Source organism: Trichechus manatus, unplaced genomic scaffold (genome assembly GCF_000243295.1).
Source record: "Trichechus manatus latirostris isolate Lorelei unplaced genomic scaffold, TriManLat1.0 scaffold00176, whole genome shotgun sequence".
Lineage (NCBI taxonomy): Eukaryota > Metazoa > Chordata > Mammalia > Sirenia > Trichechidae > Trichechus > Trichechus manatus.
In genome coordinates, this window is record NW_004444112.1 from 2,064,344 (window position 1) to 2,081,148 (window position 16,805).

General features: G+C 52.1%; 1 protein-coding gene across 8 annotated transcripts in view; it reads right to left on the reverse strand.

Annotated features, from left to right (window-relative positions):
• Positions 1-341: 341 nt before the first annotated feature.
• Positions 342-16,805, reverse strand: part of SLC66A2 (solute carrier family 66 member 2) — a 50,072-nt gene continuing 33,608 nt past the window's right edge. The window contains exons 5-7 of one of the 8 annotated variants that reach the window (XM_023741222.1): positions 13,550-13,766; positions 9,416-9,575; positions 2,092-2,272 (exon numbers count right to left, since the gene is read on the reverse strand). In XM_023741222.1, the coding sequence (XP_023596990.1) occupies positions 2,240-2,272; positions 9,416-9,575; positions 13,550-13,766 (410 nt within the window). In that variant the 3' untranslated portion in view covers positions 2,092-2,239. The other 7 variants (XM_023741224.1, XM_023741226.1, XM_023741225.1 and 4 more) reach the window with 7 other exon arrangements.

A 16,805-nucleotide genomic window follows, 5' to 3' on the forward strand; every position in this document is an offset into this window, starting at 1 on the left:
GTGGGAAGGAGAAGGTCCTGAATGTGTGAACTGGCAGAAGCTGGGCTCCTTCGGTGGTGCAAGAGAAGGGGTCAACCCCCCTGCAAACGGGCCAGAACCTGGATGCAGGGGCCCTGCCATAGGCCCAGCCCTGTTGCAAGCAGTTGCCTCTAGAATGGGCAGGTCTGGCCCCAGGAGGTGGGCAGCCCCAGGTCACAGCAGGGTATAGAGCAGCACCTGCGAGGGGCCTGTGCTCACCCACCTGGCCTGCAGATGGGGGCTTGGACCCCCACTGTCCAGTTGGAGGCTAGCACCAGGGACACCCGCCCTCATCGGGTAAACAAAGACACAGGACTGTCCTGACCCTTCCGCCCCAGCAGGTGCATTCCATTCCACGCCAAAGCACACTGAGTCCGTGAGTCATTTATTGATTTCAACTCGCCACAACGGCCGGACTAGGATACATTCATTCACACAGTAACTGTGCTTGAGTCGGGTTTTCATCTGGAGGTAATTGCCTCTGCAGACGTCCCCACCATTTTTTAAAAATAAACACTCCAAAGCATCTTACAGGCCCGAGAGCTAAGCGAGGCCCTCACTCAACACTCGAGTCCTCAGGCAAAACTCAGGAGAGGGCAGCGGCAACACTACACACTGCCCCCAGCTTTGGTGCTGGCCGCGGACACCGTCCCATCTGCAGACGGCCCCTCTGCCCAGCAGAAAGGAACTGGCCGTGGGCAGGGCCTGTGGAACAGAGGCCGTGGTGGGCTGGGGCTCATTTGAAATTGGATGTGGGGGAGCTTATCTCACACAATGGGGAAGCAGCTGTCTGCAGGCACATGGCTCCAGCACAGCCAGATGCAGAATGCATGGACGGTGGGCAGCCAGGTGGCGGGGCGGCAGGCAGGGATCTGTAAGGTCACTTTAAGCTTGAGAGCGGTCGGAGGTACCAGAACTCCTGCGGGGGAGGGGGCCTGCCCTCAGAGACCCCCTCTCCTGAAACTGTGCTAGGAGGTGGGCTCCAAGGCCATGCCCTGAGCATCCACACGACACCCAGAACAGAGGGTAAAACACCCCCAAGTGGAGGACTCCCAGGCAGGCAGCCAGGGCCACATCTCCATAGCCAACTCGGCCCCTTGGCCTTCCCATAAGCCCACGCTGAGGTGCAAGGTCCTGTCTGGGGCCTTCATAGAGGCCTCCCACCCCCACCCGCCACCCATGGCTCAGGTTCTGATTCCAACACCCTGGAGCATGTTCCAGCAATGCCTGCTTGCCCACTCATCCCCAGAGACATCAAGGCCATGGAGCCAGGAGGGAGTCCTGATGCACAGGGCTGCCTCAGATACTGCTGACGTAGCCTGGGCCACACCGTCCCATGGGGCACCAGCTCTAAAGCCACCTCAGAGAGCCAACTCCACCATGTAAGCAGACGGCACAGATGAAAATGCACACAGATGGCCTCCTTCCCTTAACACTGGGTTCCTATAACAGCCCGCCTCGACCATCGGCCTCTCTGGTCTGCCCTCTCTGAGGCGATCCCATCACACACCGTCACACAAAGGGTGTCAGGCCTGGGTGGCGGGGTAGTCTGTCTGCATGTTCTGCAGTCCAGGGACCACTATCCTCTGACACTATTTCTGTTCCTGCTCTCTCACCCCCACCCCACCTCAAGGTGCCCCTGGCCCAAAGCATAGTGTCCTGCCCCATCCAGAGCAGCATGGCTGCCTGACCAGCAGGGCCAGCACGTGGAACGAGGCACCCCTCCTGGCTGCCACCACCCCATGCTGCATCCTTATGTGGCAGGAACATATTCAAGGTTCATCCAGGTGTTTTGGGGGGAAGTAGGGAGCGACTCACTTTTGCAATCACCTAAAGACAACAGAAACCCACCTTGGGGTGTAAAATCCACCTGCAGGCACATTCTCAGTGGAGAGCACCCGGCCCCCCTGTGCCCTCGCCTGTCACCTGCAAGCCCCGCACTCAGGGACCCCACTTGCTCCCCAACTCCCCCAGACCCTTCCCACCCTCTGCAGGATCCCCTTGCCCCTCAGCGGGCAGCAGGCATCAGGTCTCACCCCTGCCAGCTCAGAGGGCCTTGGCACTGGCGGGGTGAGCAGCGTGGGGAGCCGGCTTTGGGGGGCGGCGGGCATAGGTGTAGGCCTGCAGCAGGATGGCCAGGTCGACGAACACTTGCAGCAGGCCGCAGATGGAGAACTGCAGCGGCACGTGATTCAGCAGGAAGTAGGCCGTCTTGAAGGTGTCACCGCTGGTCCACATCAGCACCATCTTGATGCTGTGGAGAGACACATAGGGGTCAGGGTAGTCTCTACCGGGCCTTGCAGGACAGGGGCTCTGTGTAAATGCGGCTCTTATGCCAGGGGACCCCAATTCCCAAGGGAAGGGGGTACTCTTTGGAGGATCACCAGGTGCTTGGCTGTGCCCCATAGGGAGTACAGTTCTAAAGGTGCAGAGGCCAAGATGGGAGAGACACATTGCACAGGAGACAGAGCTGGACCAGGTGCAGTGGCCTCAGCCCTCCAAGAGCAATGGAGACCAGGCGTTGGGACGCTGCCCTGGGCCACCTTCAGAGGCCATCTGCGTGGGAGCTCTTGCATCCAGCCCGTGTGTGATGGGGCACCTGGCAGGGGGCACATGGCTGGGACACGGCACAGAACATGGAGGAGCAGGATGCCTGGGGCTCGAGTGTAACGTCTGCAAGGCCTCCAAAGAGTGGCTCTCACCCCTGAACGCCCCATCCCGGCATCCAGGGGTGCTGAGGACGTGAACCACAAGCCAATGGCGGTTCTCCGCCTGGCACCCAACCCTGCACACAGCAGAGCCAAGCGGGACTCTTGGGGGATGCGAGGTCCAGACCATCTTACTCATAATTCAGGGTGACTCCATTACTGGAAGCAAACCTTCCCTGCAAACCGCTTCCATGTCTCCTCCATTAGACTAGCCCTAAAGGCACATAAAACCATGGGGAGCAAATTAGGAACAATCGCCACTTACTGCCTATATTCTACACACATCTCTTGTTTGCACCCAGCATTTAAGAGCACAGCCTGCCAAGTAATGAAAATAAGCACGATGTATTTTTCTGCATGAAATGTGTTTAAATTAGACACATTTGCATTGGCAGGCTGAATCTTTTCCAGCTAATTAAACCAGACTACGGAGAGCTTCCTGCAGGGAGGGGGCGTGTGCAGCTCTCCCCGGGACAAGCCTGCCTGGCTCAGGGTCCCCAGAGCAGACAAGACACAGGTCAGAACTGCAGACCCACCGGCACAGACCCCAGGACACGGCAGCCCTCAGCAAGGTGCCAACCTGCTGGCATGAGGAGGCTCTGCAGAAAAAAGGCACGAACAGCCCCGGTCCAGATCCGCCCTCCCTGCCTCAGCTCCCTGCCACAGCTTCAATCTCCCTAAGCCTCAGCCCATTTTTATTTATAAGGCCAGGATAAGAAGCCTCCTCTCTCAGAACCTCCATGTGAGGATTATGATCCTGTGTACACATGGCAGGCGCCCAGCCCATGCCCTCCGTGATTTAAGGCTTGGAAAGCTGCAAAGGAGTAGAGAGGCTCTCCATGCCTAAAACATTTTATTATGTTTTAGATACATTTTATTTGACTTGCAGTGTTGGCTCACACAGTGCTTCAAAATGTTTTAGAGTTAGCTGATAACTAATTCTGTGTAAAAAACAAAAATCCAGATTTCTGGCTTCCCTAAGATCTTTTCCCAAATATTTTAATCTATGAATTCAATTTCTTTATTAGATATAGGACTATTTAGGTTATCTATTTCTTCCTGGGGAAGTTCTGGTAGTTCACGGTAGTAGTGGTTTCCTAGGGCTTCTGTAACAAAGTACCACAAACTGGATGGCTTAAAACAACAGAAAGTTATTCCTCACAGTTCTGGAAGCTAAAACTCCAAAATCAAGGTATCCGCAGGGCCATGTTCTCTCTGAAGGCTCTAAAGGAGAATTCTTTTTTGCCTCTTCTTAGCTTCTGGTGGTTGCTGGCAATCGTTGGTGTCCCTTGGTTTATAGATGCATCACTCCAATCTCTGCCTCCATTTATACATGGCCTTCTCCCTATGTCTCTGTGTCTCTCCTCTTCTTATAAGGAAACCCTAATCCAGTATGACTTCCTCTTAACTCGATTAGATCTGCAAAGACCATATTTCCAAATAAGGTCACATTCATAGGTACTGGGATTAGGACTTCAACATATCTTTTAGGGAGACACAATCTAACCCACAACAATGGTTTTCAAGGAATTTGTTCATTATGTCTGCATTGTTGAATTTATGGCATGGAGTTGTTCAGAGTGTTACCTTTTAATGTCTGTGGGGTCTATAGAGTACCCTCTTCCATTCCTGATGTTGGTAATTTGTGTTTTCTCTCTTCTTTGTCAGTCTGGCTACAGGTTTATCAATTTAATGATCCTTTCAAAGTACCAGCTTCTGGGTTAATTTATTTTCTCTATTGTTTTTCTATGGTCAATTTCATTGCTTTATGCTATCTTTATTATTTCCTTCCTTCTGCTTGCTTTGGGTTTATTTGCATTTTGTTTTCTAGTTTCTTAAGGTGAAAGCTTGGATTAATATTCTGAACCTTTCTTCTTTACAAAGTATTTTAATGCTATAAATTTCCCTCTACACACTTCTTTAACTGCATCCCACAGATTTTAATATGGTATTTTATTTTCATACAGTTCAAAATATTTTCTAATTCCCTTTGAGACCTCCTGTTTGAATCATGGATTATTTAGAAGCATGCTGCTTATTTTCCAAGTATCTGGGGATTTTCAAGACATCTTTCTGTTCTTAATTTCTAGTTTAATTATATTATAGTCACAGAATACTCTTCAGATTATTTCAATTCTTTTAAGTTTGTTAAGATTTGTTTTATGACCCAGGATATGGTCTAGCTTAGTGAATGACCAATGAGCATTTGAAAAGAATGTGTATTCTGGGTGGAGTGCTCTGTAAATATCAATAAGATCCAGTTGGTTGGTGGTATTGCTCAGGTTTTCTCTATCCTTGCTGATTTTCTGTCTTTTTCTTATAATGACTGAGGAGTGTTAAATTCCCTATAATTGTGCATTTGTCCATTTCTCTTAATTTCTATCAGTTTTGGCTTTATGTATTTTAAGGCTCTGTTGTTAAGTGCATACACATTAAAGATTGCTACGTTTTCTTGATAAACTGGCCCATTTATCATTATGTAAAGTCCCTCTTTATCCTGGTAATTTTCTTCACTCTGGAGTCAACTTTGTCTGATATTAATACAGCCACTCCCAACTTCTTTGATTAGTTTATGTATGGCATGTCTTCCTCATCTTTTTATTTTTAATCAATCTTTTGCATTATATGTGGCGCCCTGGTGGCGCCGTGGTTAATAGCTATGGCTGCTAACCAAAAGGTCAGCTGTTCAAATCCACCAGCCGCTCCTTGGAAACCCCATGGGGCAGTTTTACTCTGTCCTATAGGGTCACTATAAGTCAGAATTGACTTCACAGCAATGAGTTTGGTTTGGTTTTGATTTTAGCATTATATGTAGAGTGGGTTTCTTATAGACAGTAGGTAGTTCGGTCTTGTTTCTTTAATCAATCTGACAAGATCTTTCCTGTAATTAGTGTGATCACACCGTTTCTACTTTAACTACTGATGTGTCTGAATTTAAGCTCTGCCTTTCTCTGTCTGAATTCTGTCTTGAACCAACTCAGAATCTCAGAGTTAAGCAGCAGCGAGACAAAGGAGCTCAGCCCGTGAATAATTCAACACCGGGCTCAGATGCCAACCACTGGGAGGATGCAGGGTCACAAGCAGGGATGCCCACAGCTGCGTGCAGAAAGCACAGTCAGACCAGGGGAGCAGGCTAGGCTGTGCTGGGTGTGCTGTCCAAGACAGGAACTTGCCTGACTTGTAGATCCAGAACCCCAGGGAGGAATCACAGGGCCATAAGGACAAAATCGTGGGAACTACACCCCCAAGGCATGGGCAGAGGAACAGGCCGAGATTTAATCAAGCCCCAGTTGTGGCCAAAGGCAGTCTTCACCATGGCACGGAGCGGACAGCGCAGGCACACTGGCTTCAAAGGCAGCCTCGAACCAGGCAGCTGGGTACCCGGGAGGCTGTGGGCAGCTGGTCAGCCCAAAGCCAAACCAGCCCCTTTGAAGTACCAAGATGCTGCAGCCTGCCAGCACCAGCCAGCCAGTGCTCCCCCTGCACAGACCTCTGCACTTTCCAATGGAAAATCAGCACCAGCAGGGAAGCATTTCTGGGAGATGCACAGAAACCAACAGAGGTTTCTGCAGAAGGCAGTGAATGAGGGGAGAGAGCCCACTGTGGCTCAGGGCTCAGCAAAGTAGTGTTTAGTTTAATCTTACAGAATAAAAAGCTCAAGACAAGTCTTCCCCAGGGCTATTCAAATTTTAATAGGAGACTCAGAGACCCTCCCTCCAAATAAACAAGAGAACGAATGCAAGTGCCAAGGAAAAGCTTCCTGAGGCAGAGACAGGGTGGGAGGCAGGAACAGGGCTTGCCAAATCAGACTGGGCCAGGAGACAAGAAGGAAGACGGTGTGCGTGAACCACCAAGAAGTCAGGGAGGAAAGCGCTATTGTCTGAGGTCTGGGGCGGCCTCCCTCAGAGGTCCCATGGACGGCCTGGAGGTGCCTCGTGGTCTGCACCTCTGGTGCACCTGTACACAGTGTTGCTGGAGACCAGGCTGTCCTCAGAAGGAGGGTAGCCCTCGTGAGTGGAACACCTCTGTTGGTACCCCTGGGGCAGATGCTGGCTGGTCCGGCAAGCCCACAGTGCCCGAGACGGTAGCCCAGATCAGAACCATGGCCAAGTGCTGCATCCTGGTCTTACTGGACCTCAGTCCTAGCTGGACTCCACTCCTCCACTCAGCCCCTGCCGGGCTCTGGCCTGCTCCTCCTCGGCCCTCGGGCACACGTGCTGACCCTGGCCACTGCTTCCAGGGCCCCTCTGCAGTGCAGGACCACACAAGCTGCTGCATGTGGTCACTCTATGACTCTCACAGCCCTCCCGAGCATGTGTTTATTACTCTATTTCCAGCTGGGGAAACTGAGATTCAGTTGGGCTAAGTAATTTCTCCAAAGCTAGTGGGAGAAAAGTGTGAAGATGGCATTCAATTTCAAACCCATGGCCTGACCCCAAATCCAGCTCTGAACCTATTCAGCTGATCCACAGAGACTTCCTACAAGGCCTTCCTTCACTGCCTCCTCACTGGGCGGTCCCAAACTATCCCCTCCTCTGGGTCCTCACTCCACCTTCTTCCTTCAATGTGCAGAGCCCAGGGGCAAAAGCAAAAAATGTCTCTAGGGCTGAGGATTGACCCCAGTGCTATGGTTTCTGACATCCCAGGAACACTACTCACGCTTCTTCCCTCTGGTTTTACAGTGAGTTCCAATACACACACATGCACATATACTCACATACTCCCATGCCACAAATCACACACACACAAGCACTCACACACCATACATACTCACATGCATGCATATGCACACTCACACGTACATGCACTCACATACATGCACACCACACACAGCACACACCACACAGCCACAAACACAACACACTCCCACACACACACATACACATACCACACATGGACACAACACAAAACACTTGGACACACGCACGCACACACACATGCCTGCACATTCTTCTCCTTCTATGTGGAAAGCTCAGAGCTCAAGGATGAAAACACTGCACTGTCCCCACTTGCAAACACTTACCAAAGGACGTTTCCTCTAAGGAAACGCATTCCCCCTTTCCGTGACTCAGAAAGCTAAGCTAAATCAACTTGGCAATTTGCTGCTATCATAAGTGCTCAGCAGTTTATGGGTAATAAATGGGTGGGACTGCTGGGTTTTACCGGAGGTTTTCAACTACCAAGGCTGAGACCAACTTTCTGGAAATGGTCAACACAAACCCAGGCTGAATTTCCTCCTCCTCGGGCCTCCATATACTCTCTAGCCCGTAATTCCTTCCCTGAAATTGGACTCATTGTCAGTGTACAACGTAAGGTCAACCAGCCTTCTTTCTAGCTCATTTTCTTCCAAATTTCACAGCATTTTTTTTTTTTTTGGAGGGGGGAGTGTCACATATGAAGTAAGCTGTCATTTAGGGCACATTTAAGCTGTAATTTAATTTTAATGTCCTCTTATTCTAAAACCTTACTAGAAAAGCAAATTATGAAAAGAGCTCATCTGAGCCACATTCACATTTTCCACAGACGACAAAAGGCAATTGTAAAATAGAAAACTGTGATTATAGTGGAGAAGTTTTCTGGGGTCTGGCTTAATTTTGCAAAGCATGGGGCAGGGTGCAGGATGGGACAGGGTGTGGGGAGTAGGGTGTGTGTGGGCCCGGCGTGTGGGGTGCCAGGTGCCGGGCACACAGAAGGGTGGGTGAGGATGCGGTTGCTGGCAGGTGTGGGGTGCAGGGACTGCTCCCCAGGGGACTACTTGTGGGGGAAGTAGCCACGAGTGGGGCACGGGGGCTGCTAGGGGAAGGGCATCCAAGGCCCCAGATGTGGGTGGCCAAACACTGGGCAGGATCAGCCACACTGCGGGCTCAGGACAGTTGGGTGTGGACGGGACGGTTCACAAACAGCTGGGAGGCAGCACCAGGCCAACCTCGGCCAGATATGTGGCTGCCGTGGGCCTGCAGGTGTTGCCCCCAATGCTCATGATGCCCACTCCTTTGGCCCCAGAACATGACAAAGGGCCTGCTTGACCACCTGCTCCGGACGAGGACAGAGACACAGGAACGGGGCACCCAGGGTGACACAGCAGGTAGGCTGGGATCCCGGACCAGTCAGCCCCAAAGTTCCCCAGGAGCCGGACAGGTGGGGCTGAAGAGTGAGCTGAAGTCCCCTCCCAACAGCCCTGGCTGAGCCCCAGCCAACCTTGCAGACTGCCTCACCCCAGCCACCAGGTCACAGAGGACTAGGTCCCAGACAGCCCACTGGGAGCCGCAGAAAGCCCTAGCCAACCCCAGCCTGCCTCCCACTGCATCATCCCAGACTCCCTGGAACCCACAACTTGACAAGTTCACCTCCCATGTCTAAGGGGCACAGTCTCCTTCCCTGGTGCTGCTTGCTGGGGCATGCTGGCAGGGAGTTGTGTGGGACCGTGCAGAGGGCCTGGGAAGGGGGCCTGAGCTGCGGCTCTAAGTGCATAATTTATTTTATAAGGATCAGCACACAGCTGGTTCCTATGAGGCAGAGGTTAAAGATGTCACAAATGTCCAACTTTTCCAAGCTACTGTACCACTCTATCATCTCTAACATCAACTATTCCCCTCTCCTCAGCACTCTGCCTCCTGTCTTTTTGGGTTCCATAATTCACTGAAACGTCTCACAAAACTCACGAACCGTATCAAGGAAATGGCTCACACAGTTGCGGAGGCCAGCAAGTCCCAAATCCATTGGTTAGGCGTAGGTTTTTCTCGACCCACGTGGCTGCAGGGGCTGACGAACCCAAACTGGCAGGTCAGACCACAGGCTGCTGGCTCACAAGGCTGCAGAAGCTGGTGAATCAGGTCAGATGATAGGCTGCTGGTGGAGGTTAGACAATCACTAACTGGAAGTGGGATCCATATGCAGAGAGAGAGAGAGAGAGCCCCACCAGGCATCTACATACATACTTTGGAGGCAGGCTATACCCTAGGGAAGGGCGTAACTTGAATAAGGGTGAGACTTGAATCATGCCCTCCTGGAAGGCTGTGACCCAAGACACATCCCACACCAATCCTCCTTCATCAACATGTGGAGGTCAGGATCCACAACACATAAAATGGAGGACAACCATACAACACGGGAACTCGTGGCCTAGCCAATTCGACACATAACCCCACCATCACTGGTTCCATATACCTTATTTGCATAGTCCCACTCAATCATATTGTGTGTGAGTCACAAAGACCGTGGCTAGAAGGGCCATATTAAGTAAATTCATTGCCCCGCAGTCTTCCAAAGGGGAGAGGGGATAGGGCGGCCATAGGGTCAAACAGTACTCAGTCCTGCCTGGGAAGGGGCCTCGGCCCCAGGCCCACCACCCTCCTTCCTTCCCTTCACATAGCTACTTGGGGTGACCATAGCCAGGGACCACCTTTCCAAAGCTCTGTGCCTTTATGCTTTCCTGTACCTCTAGTGGCTTCCCAATATATTCCTTTCCGGCTCTTTAATAATAATCTGTTCCAGTGCTGATAGTTTTTAAATGATGAGCTTCCTCTTATCTTTCACACCCCACCCCCTGGCTCTCCAGTAATTGCTTGTTGGGAAATATTGTTCCAATCTAGTAAAAAGTAGAGGAAGAAGAATGCAAATATTCTTACAGAATTTGCCTTTTAGATCTTGCTGCATTAATCCGTTACTTCAAAATAGTTTTTCAAAAGCTTTGTCATTTTTTATCATTGTTCAGAAGCTACAACCGCTTAATATATTTCAAAAGAAATCATAATTCAAAAATACCTATGGCAGCTACAAGAAAGCCTGTGCTCCAAGGCAGAAAAAGTGTGTACGTGCATGTGGTGCACGTGTGAGTGTGCTGTGTGAGCGCATGTGCACACAAGTGTGCAAGTGTGAGTGTGCTCATGTGTCCATATACATGCGTGTGTTCATGTGTCCATATACATGTGTGTGCTCATGTAGCCATATACATGTGTTGCTCATGTGTCCATATACGTGTGTGTTCATGTGTCCACATGCATGTGTGAGTGTGCTGTGTGCTCTGTGTGTACACGTGCACACAGATGTGCATATACGTGTGTGCCCACGTTTGTCCATATGTATGTGTGTGCGTGTGTATGCACATGTATGCACACATCCTTTAAACAAACCCCTGAAGCAGGACTTTCCAGAAGGAGGTCTGACACGAGCCTATGAAAGTTATATTCTATATAAACAGACATTCACAGGTCTCTTCATATTCTTATGACGCTGGTCCCTGATGTCATCTTAAACATCTTACTAATCTACTTAAACCAGAGTTGAGGTCAGCAGTCCTGAGCAGATTCTAGGAGGCACGTACACCTCTCCTATCTCAGACCGGGGAGTGAGGAGGTCCTCAGAGAAAAGGAGAGGAAAACTTTATGCTGTCTTTTCTCAGGCTTAGATTACCACTCTCACCAAAATCCTGATTTAATGTGTGTATGTAAGCACTCATTTGTATGTGTACACATTTTAAATACATGGTTATACACCCCAGAGGGTTTTGCACCAGGAAGCACGTACACTCTATCAGACTCACATTTGGAAATGACAACAATTATTCAAGAATCTCATGTCCCAGTTGATCCGGTGGCAACATGATGCTCCATCTCAGAGAGGACTGGAATGCAAGGGCACCGCCGTGACCTCCCACAGGCCTCCTGAATCAGACTAATTCAACAGGCACTTGCTAACAATGCAGCCGGCACTGAGAGCCTGTGAGCTACCTTTGGCAGTGGCTGAGGGAGAGCCCAGGCCCACCTCGCTCCAACATGGCAGGGGTAGGGTAGTCTGAGGAGGCACGGAAGAACAATGCCGTGTGGCAGGGCACACAAAGGGAGGGAGGGCTGAGCCATGTCCAGAGCATGCGCCAAAGCCTCAGTGGCCGGGGGCCATTTCCAGGCTGTGGCCAAGCAACGCGGGGCGCCCACTGCAGTGTGCCAGCCCGGTGACGTCACGTGCCCGCCCAGTGACACGCGGCTCCAAGAGGCCACGGGCTGACAGACCTTCAGCTAGACCCAAACCAGGCTGCACATCACAGTAACTGTGGTGCCTTTGGGAACAAGGATGCCCACAAATTCCAGGAGCTTTAAAAGCTCGTCCCAGGCTCAAATGGAAGGACACTGGACAATAACTGAAATCACATGAAGTAGAAAGCGCACCAGTAGAAGTAACTGCACAGGTCTCCCCGTTCTGCGCTAGGGGTTCATGGTCTGGAGGATGCCTCTGCTGGCCCCTCGCCGTACCCCCACAGGGGCTGTGACCACCGGTCACTCCCTCCCACCCTGTGAGGACAGAGAGCCCGGGGTGCCTGGCAGCATCTAGCGCAAATGCCGAAGGAGGGTCCTTCAGAAAGTGAGCATAAGTGACAAACTGGCACTCCTAGGAAAGCGAAGAGGAACCACCTAGGGGGCTGTGGACCTCCTCACGGCTGTTCCCTGGAATTCGCTCTGTTCTTGCTCTCTGCCTCCTTGTACCCAGCCCGCCCAGAAGAGGGGGAGGAGAAGCCACAGGAAGAGAGGGGCTGAGGTTAGGACGAGGTCTGAGAGAGGCTGCTCCCCCAGTCAGCCAAGCCACCACGCCACCACTCCGCCATCCCTTGTTCCAAAGGCAAATGCCACTCCTGTCTGCTCTTCCTTCATAGCATCATCTTCCAAAAGATGCAGCTGAGCCTCCGGCTAGAAACACAAACACCCATGGCTGTTTCTGCAGAGCAACATGGACCTCCAGTGGCCTGGAAGCTGCATTAGGGAGAGGCTCTGCTTTGATGCCTCCCATACTGGACTGACTGCTGCCCAGGATGGGTCCTCCAGCCTGGGCTGTGATGCATCAGACTCCCCAAGAATTAGACGATCGGCCAGTTGCCTACACTGGCAGATCCCCCACATGGACGAGAGGCCCCCAGTACTCTCCTCTCTCTAGGTGTGAGCTAGAGCACCCACTCTTCCTGTCTTTAATAAATGTTTGCTGAACTGTGTAATTTGCCAAACACTGCACCAGATTCTGACGAGATAGATGGGGATACAGACCCCACCTCCAGTGGTTTGCGCAGTGCGTGGGGGGCCAGACCTGTTAAGATGGTGCAATCAGGGCCACCCGAGTGCTGCAGACAGGGATTCCTGAACCCCAGCCCCTTCAAACCACCCAGGAGGTTCCTGAAAATGCCCATCCGCACCCCACCTCTGGGGGCCGACTGAGGGGTAGGCAGGTTACCTATGCGTGTAAAAGCTGCCAGGGGTGCTGAGGCTCAGTGAGACTGGGGCTTGCAGGACACAGGCAAGTGCCCGCCTGGGGTCCAGGTGCTGGGAGGCGTGGGGCCAGGTGGGTGTCTATCAGAGAGGAGCCCCGGTGCATAGGGAAGGTATGTGGGCCACCAGTGAGGCATGCCAGGCAGCTCAAGTTGACTCAGGCAGGTCCAGTGCTGATCCCAGCTCTGGTGCGTGTGGACACTGAGGCCTGGGCAGGGCCAGTAGCTCCACCGCATGGCCTTGAGATCTGTCCAGCCCCAGCACTCCTGCATTTACAGGGATGGCAGCCTGGCTCCCCACATACCCCTGCTCCTGTCTGGGGACACTGGTCTGCACAGGCTGGGCACCCTCTCCCTCTGTCCGCTCCGCAGCCCCATCCTCCACCACCCTAAGGAGCTGCTCACAGGTGCAGAGGCCATTACCTGCCCGTGAGAGGATTTCAGCCCACAAGACGATGCCCGTCATCCTAATGTGTGCACTCATAAGCCAGAGAGCCAGAGGCGAACTCCTCAGCAAGCTTGGAAACAAAGCGGCAGGTGCAAGGTGTGCCTCTGCGGCCGCACACCATCCTACCTCATCCCCTCGGTGGACCGGTGGCGGTGGTTGCGGCACAGCTGCGGCACGCCCAGCATGGCCTCGGTGAACACAGCCAGGAAGCCCAGCGTCTCCACAAAGAGGGTCGAGTCGATGCATAGGTAGGTGACGTAGCCCGCCACGCCTGAGAAGGCCAGCACGCACTGCACATAGTCTGAGAAGCTGCTCCAGCGCCAGAAGTGGTGCAGGTCGAAGTCTAGGGCAAGAGGGAAAGCATGAGCGTGGCCACTGCCCCACTGCACACCTGGACAGGCTCGGCACAGCATGACTTGGCTCACCGGTGCCAGAGCCCCAGCAGGGCAGGGCAACTCACAGGCCTTGGGGCCTCACCGCCCGGCTGAAATCCTGCTCCCCCACCTCCAAGCTGCTGGCCTCACGTTAAGCACCCCCTGTGCCCCATGTCTGCCACGGAAAGGGAATACTAGCACCCACCAACCTAGGATGGCCTTGAGGGTTAAGTGAGTTCAGCTTAGAGTAAGAGCTTGATAAATTTATGTAGTTATTATCACTGCCTACACTCAATTCTCGTTATTCATAGCAGTGATGGACTGGAAAGGCCCTCGAACACAGAACCAGCCCTGTTCAACCTAAGCTGGGAATGTGCGTGGCAGGTGACCGCTCTGGACATGTCTGTGAATGACTATGGAAGCACCTCGAGTATTGATTTTCAGGTCACAAATAAATTTTAGTGAGTAGGTGAATTCGCAAATACAGAATCTGTGGATAATGAGGATCGACTGAAGTTAGTTGCTAGAATGATATAGTTTGCTTGATAGATGCATTCTGTAGGAACCAAATTTGTAAGCGCTCACCCAAATCAGTAAATTAAATGAGGCTCGTAGAAGGTACCAGAGCAGAGATGGGCAGAGAGGAGCCTGCGGTGGGAGGGCCAGACGGTGGACCTGGAGGGGAGATGGGCGCCTGGGAGACTGCAGCAGAGGGGTGGGGCAGCCCTGGTAGAGGGAAAGGCCGCCCAGCAGCCGTGGCATGGACATGAGCAAGAGGTCTCACAGCAAGGGGTGAGGACTGGAAGCAATCCACTGTGCACACAAATGCCCACCCTCCTCACCCCAAGATGTGCCACCTCACTCCATTCCCATGCCCTAGGCAAAACATCTGCTGGTTCTGGGGGGCGTCAGTGAGCAGCTGAGGCAGCGAGGAGCTGGCTAGGGGACACAGCTTGTTGGTTCCAGGGTCAGCGTAGCACTGGCATCACCACAGACATAGCAGGGAGTGGCCTGTGTGCCTCACAAAGGTGACCCCGGCTGTAGTGCCAAGGTCAGCCTAGGGACCCTGGACCCAGTAGCTGGGACGCAGAAAACCAGCGTCACATGCAGATGAAGGACACTGTGGGGGTGGGGAGTCCAAAGAGATGCAGGACATGGAGGGGAGGGAGAGTCCAAGAGGGAGGAAAGGCATAGCAGGGCCCAGGAGGGATGCAGGAAGTTGGGGGGGGGGGGGGGGGGGGAGGGACATGGGTCATGGGGCAGGGAAGCGATGTTCAGCTAGCATTTGGCAAATTGGGTCTGAAGTCAATTCTAGCTTCTAGCTTCTCCAGGAGGAAGGAAATTGGCAAATGACTGACTAACAGGAAAATGCATTCATGGAGGTCTGTGTGTGCAGGAAGCTCAGTTACACGACACGTGTTGGAACAGCTCCTGCCCTTAGAGAGCCTACAATCGAGCTGAGGGGAGGAAACCTGGTGAGAACAAGACACAAAACAATTAAAGCTCAAAGGACAAGGTAACAGTGGGCGCCCTAGGGTACAAGAGTCAGGAGAGGCAGCATCCGAGCCTGAGGGGGCACATTCCAGACCAGACTGTGAGCAAGACATCCAAAGGGCTCTACCGCACAGCCCGGCAGAACCGCAGCGTGAGCCACAAACCCAAGTTTAAATTTTCAAGGAGGCAAATTTTGAGAAGGAGGAAACCAGATTGATGTTGACAATATATTTCATCAAACTCAATACATCTGAAATATTATCATTCCAACAGGGAATCAATGCAAACATCATAATATTTTAATTCTTTTTTTTTCTTTTTTTTGGTCTTGTGACCCCTTAGCTCCCTGTTTCTAAGCTCAAGGGGTCTCTTAGGATTCACCATCCTCAAATCTGAACACACCAGGCCACAAGGTCTTCCTGCCCTCCTGCACTGCTGCATGTCATCACATTGGCTCCTCAGCCTGGACTCACAGACGGCCCCAGACACTCAGACACTCTCATCACATGCTCTTCCAGGTGGCAGCCTGGCTGTGTCAACAACTTCGTGCCACGTCTCGGCCCCACTCCTAGCAGCCACAGAGCAAACCACACAAACTCCCAAACACACACAAGCTAGCATCACGGAGCAGGACGTCACAGCTGGTCACTGTCACCAGAGGCTCAGAATGTCGCTCAGAATAATGTAATTCTTCCCTCTCGCTACTGCTTTTCTCCCCAAAGTGCCTGCATGGGCAAATGGCATTAATGGCACAAAACTTCAGAGGTCTAACGTCATTCCAGGTGTACGGAGGAACTCACTCAGGTCCGGTCCTGATGGCCAGGTGCCACATACTCTGGACACAGATCATCCTCAGGAGCCACATCCACCTCAGCAGAAACACATGAGTGAGGTTGAAGGCCCACGAGGGGCTGCAGGAGCAACACAAAGGAAGGGGCCAAGACTTCTGCCCAGGGCCGCTAGCGACCAGGCTCTTCACAGAGCTCATGGAACCCCGACACCCCCCTTAGTACTAGCACCACCATCTGACCAGAGGAGAGGCCCAGGCTCCATGAAGTCATGTACTCGAGCCAAATCCAGGCTCTATCTGCCCACTCCAGGGTCCAGCTCTTTCCAGCACAGATTCATCCTCAGACACTATTTCTCTCAACCAGGTACAGCCAGCAACTTCAGATGGCCTGGCACACAATATCAGTAATGACAAGAGCAGTTAACTTATACTGAGTGCCAACTAGAGCACCAGACACAACTCTAGCTTCTTAAAAGTGAAAACTCACCCAATACCCCCAAATCCAACAATGTAGATTCCATCACTGAGGCCCCGAATAGCCAAAGCAATATTCAAGAACAAGAATAATGCAGGATTGTTCACAATAGCAAAACGATGGAAACAACCTATGGTACATACACACAACGGAGTACTATGCAACGAGAAAGAACAACAATGAATCTGTGAACCATCTCATAACATGGATGAAACTGGAGGACATTATGCTGAGTGAAATAAGTCAATC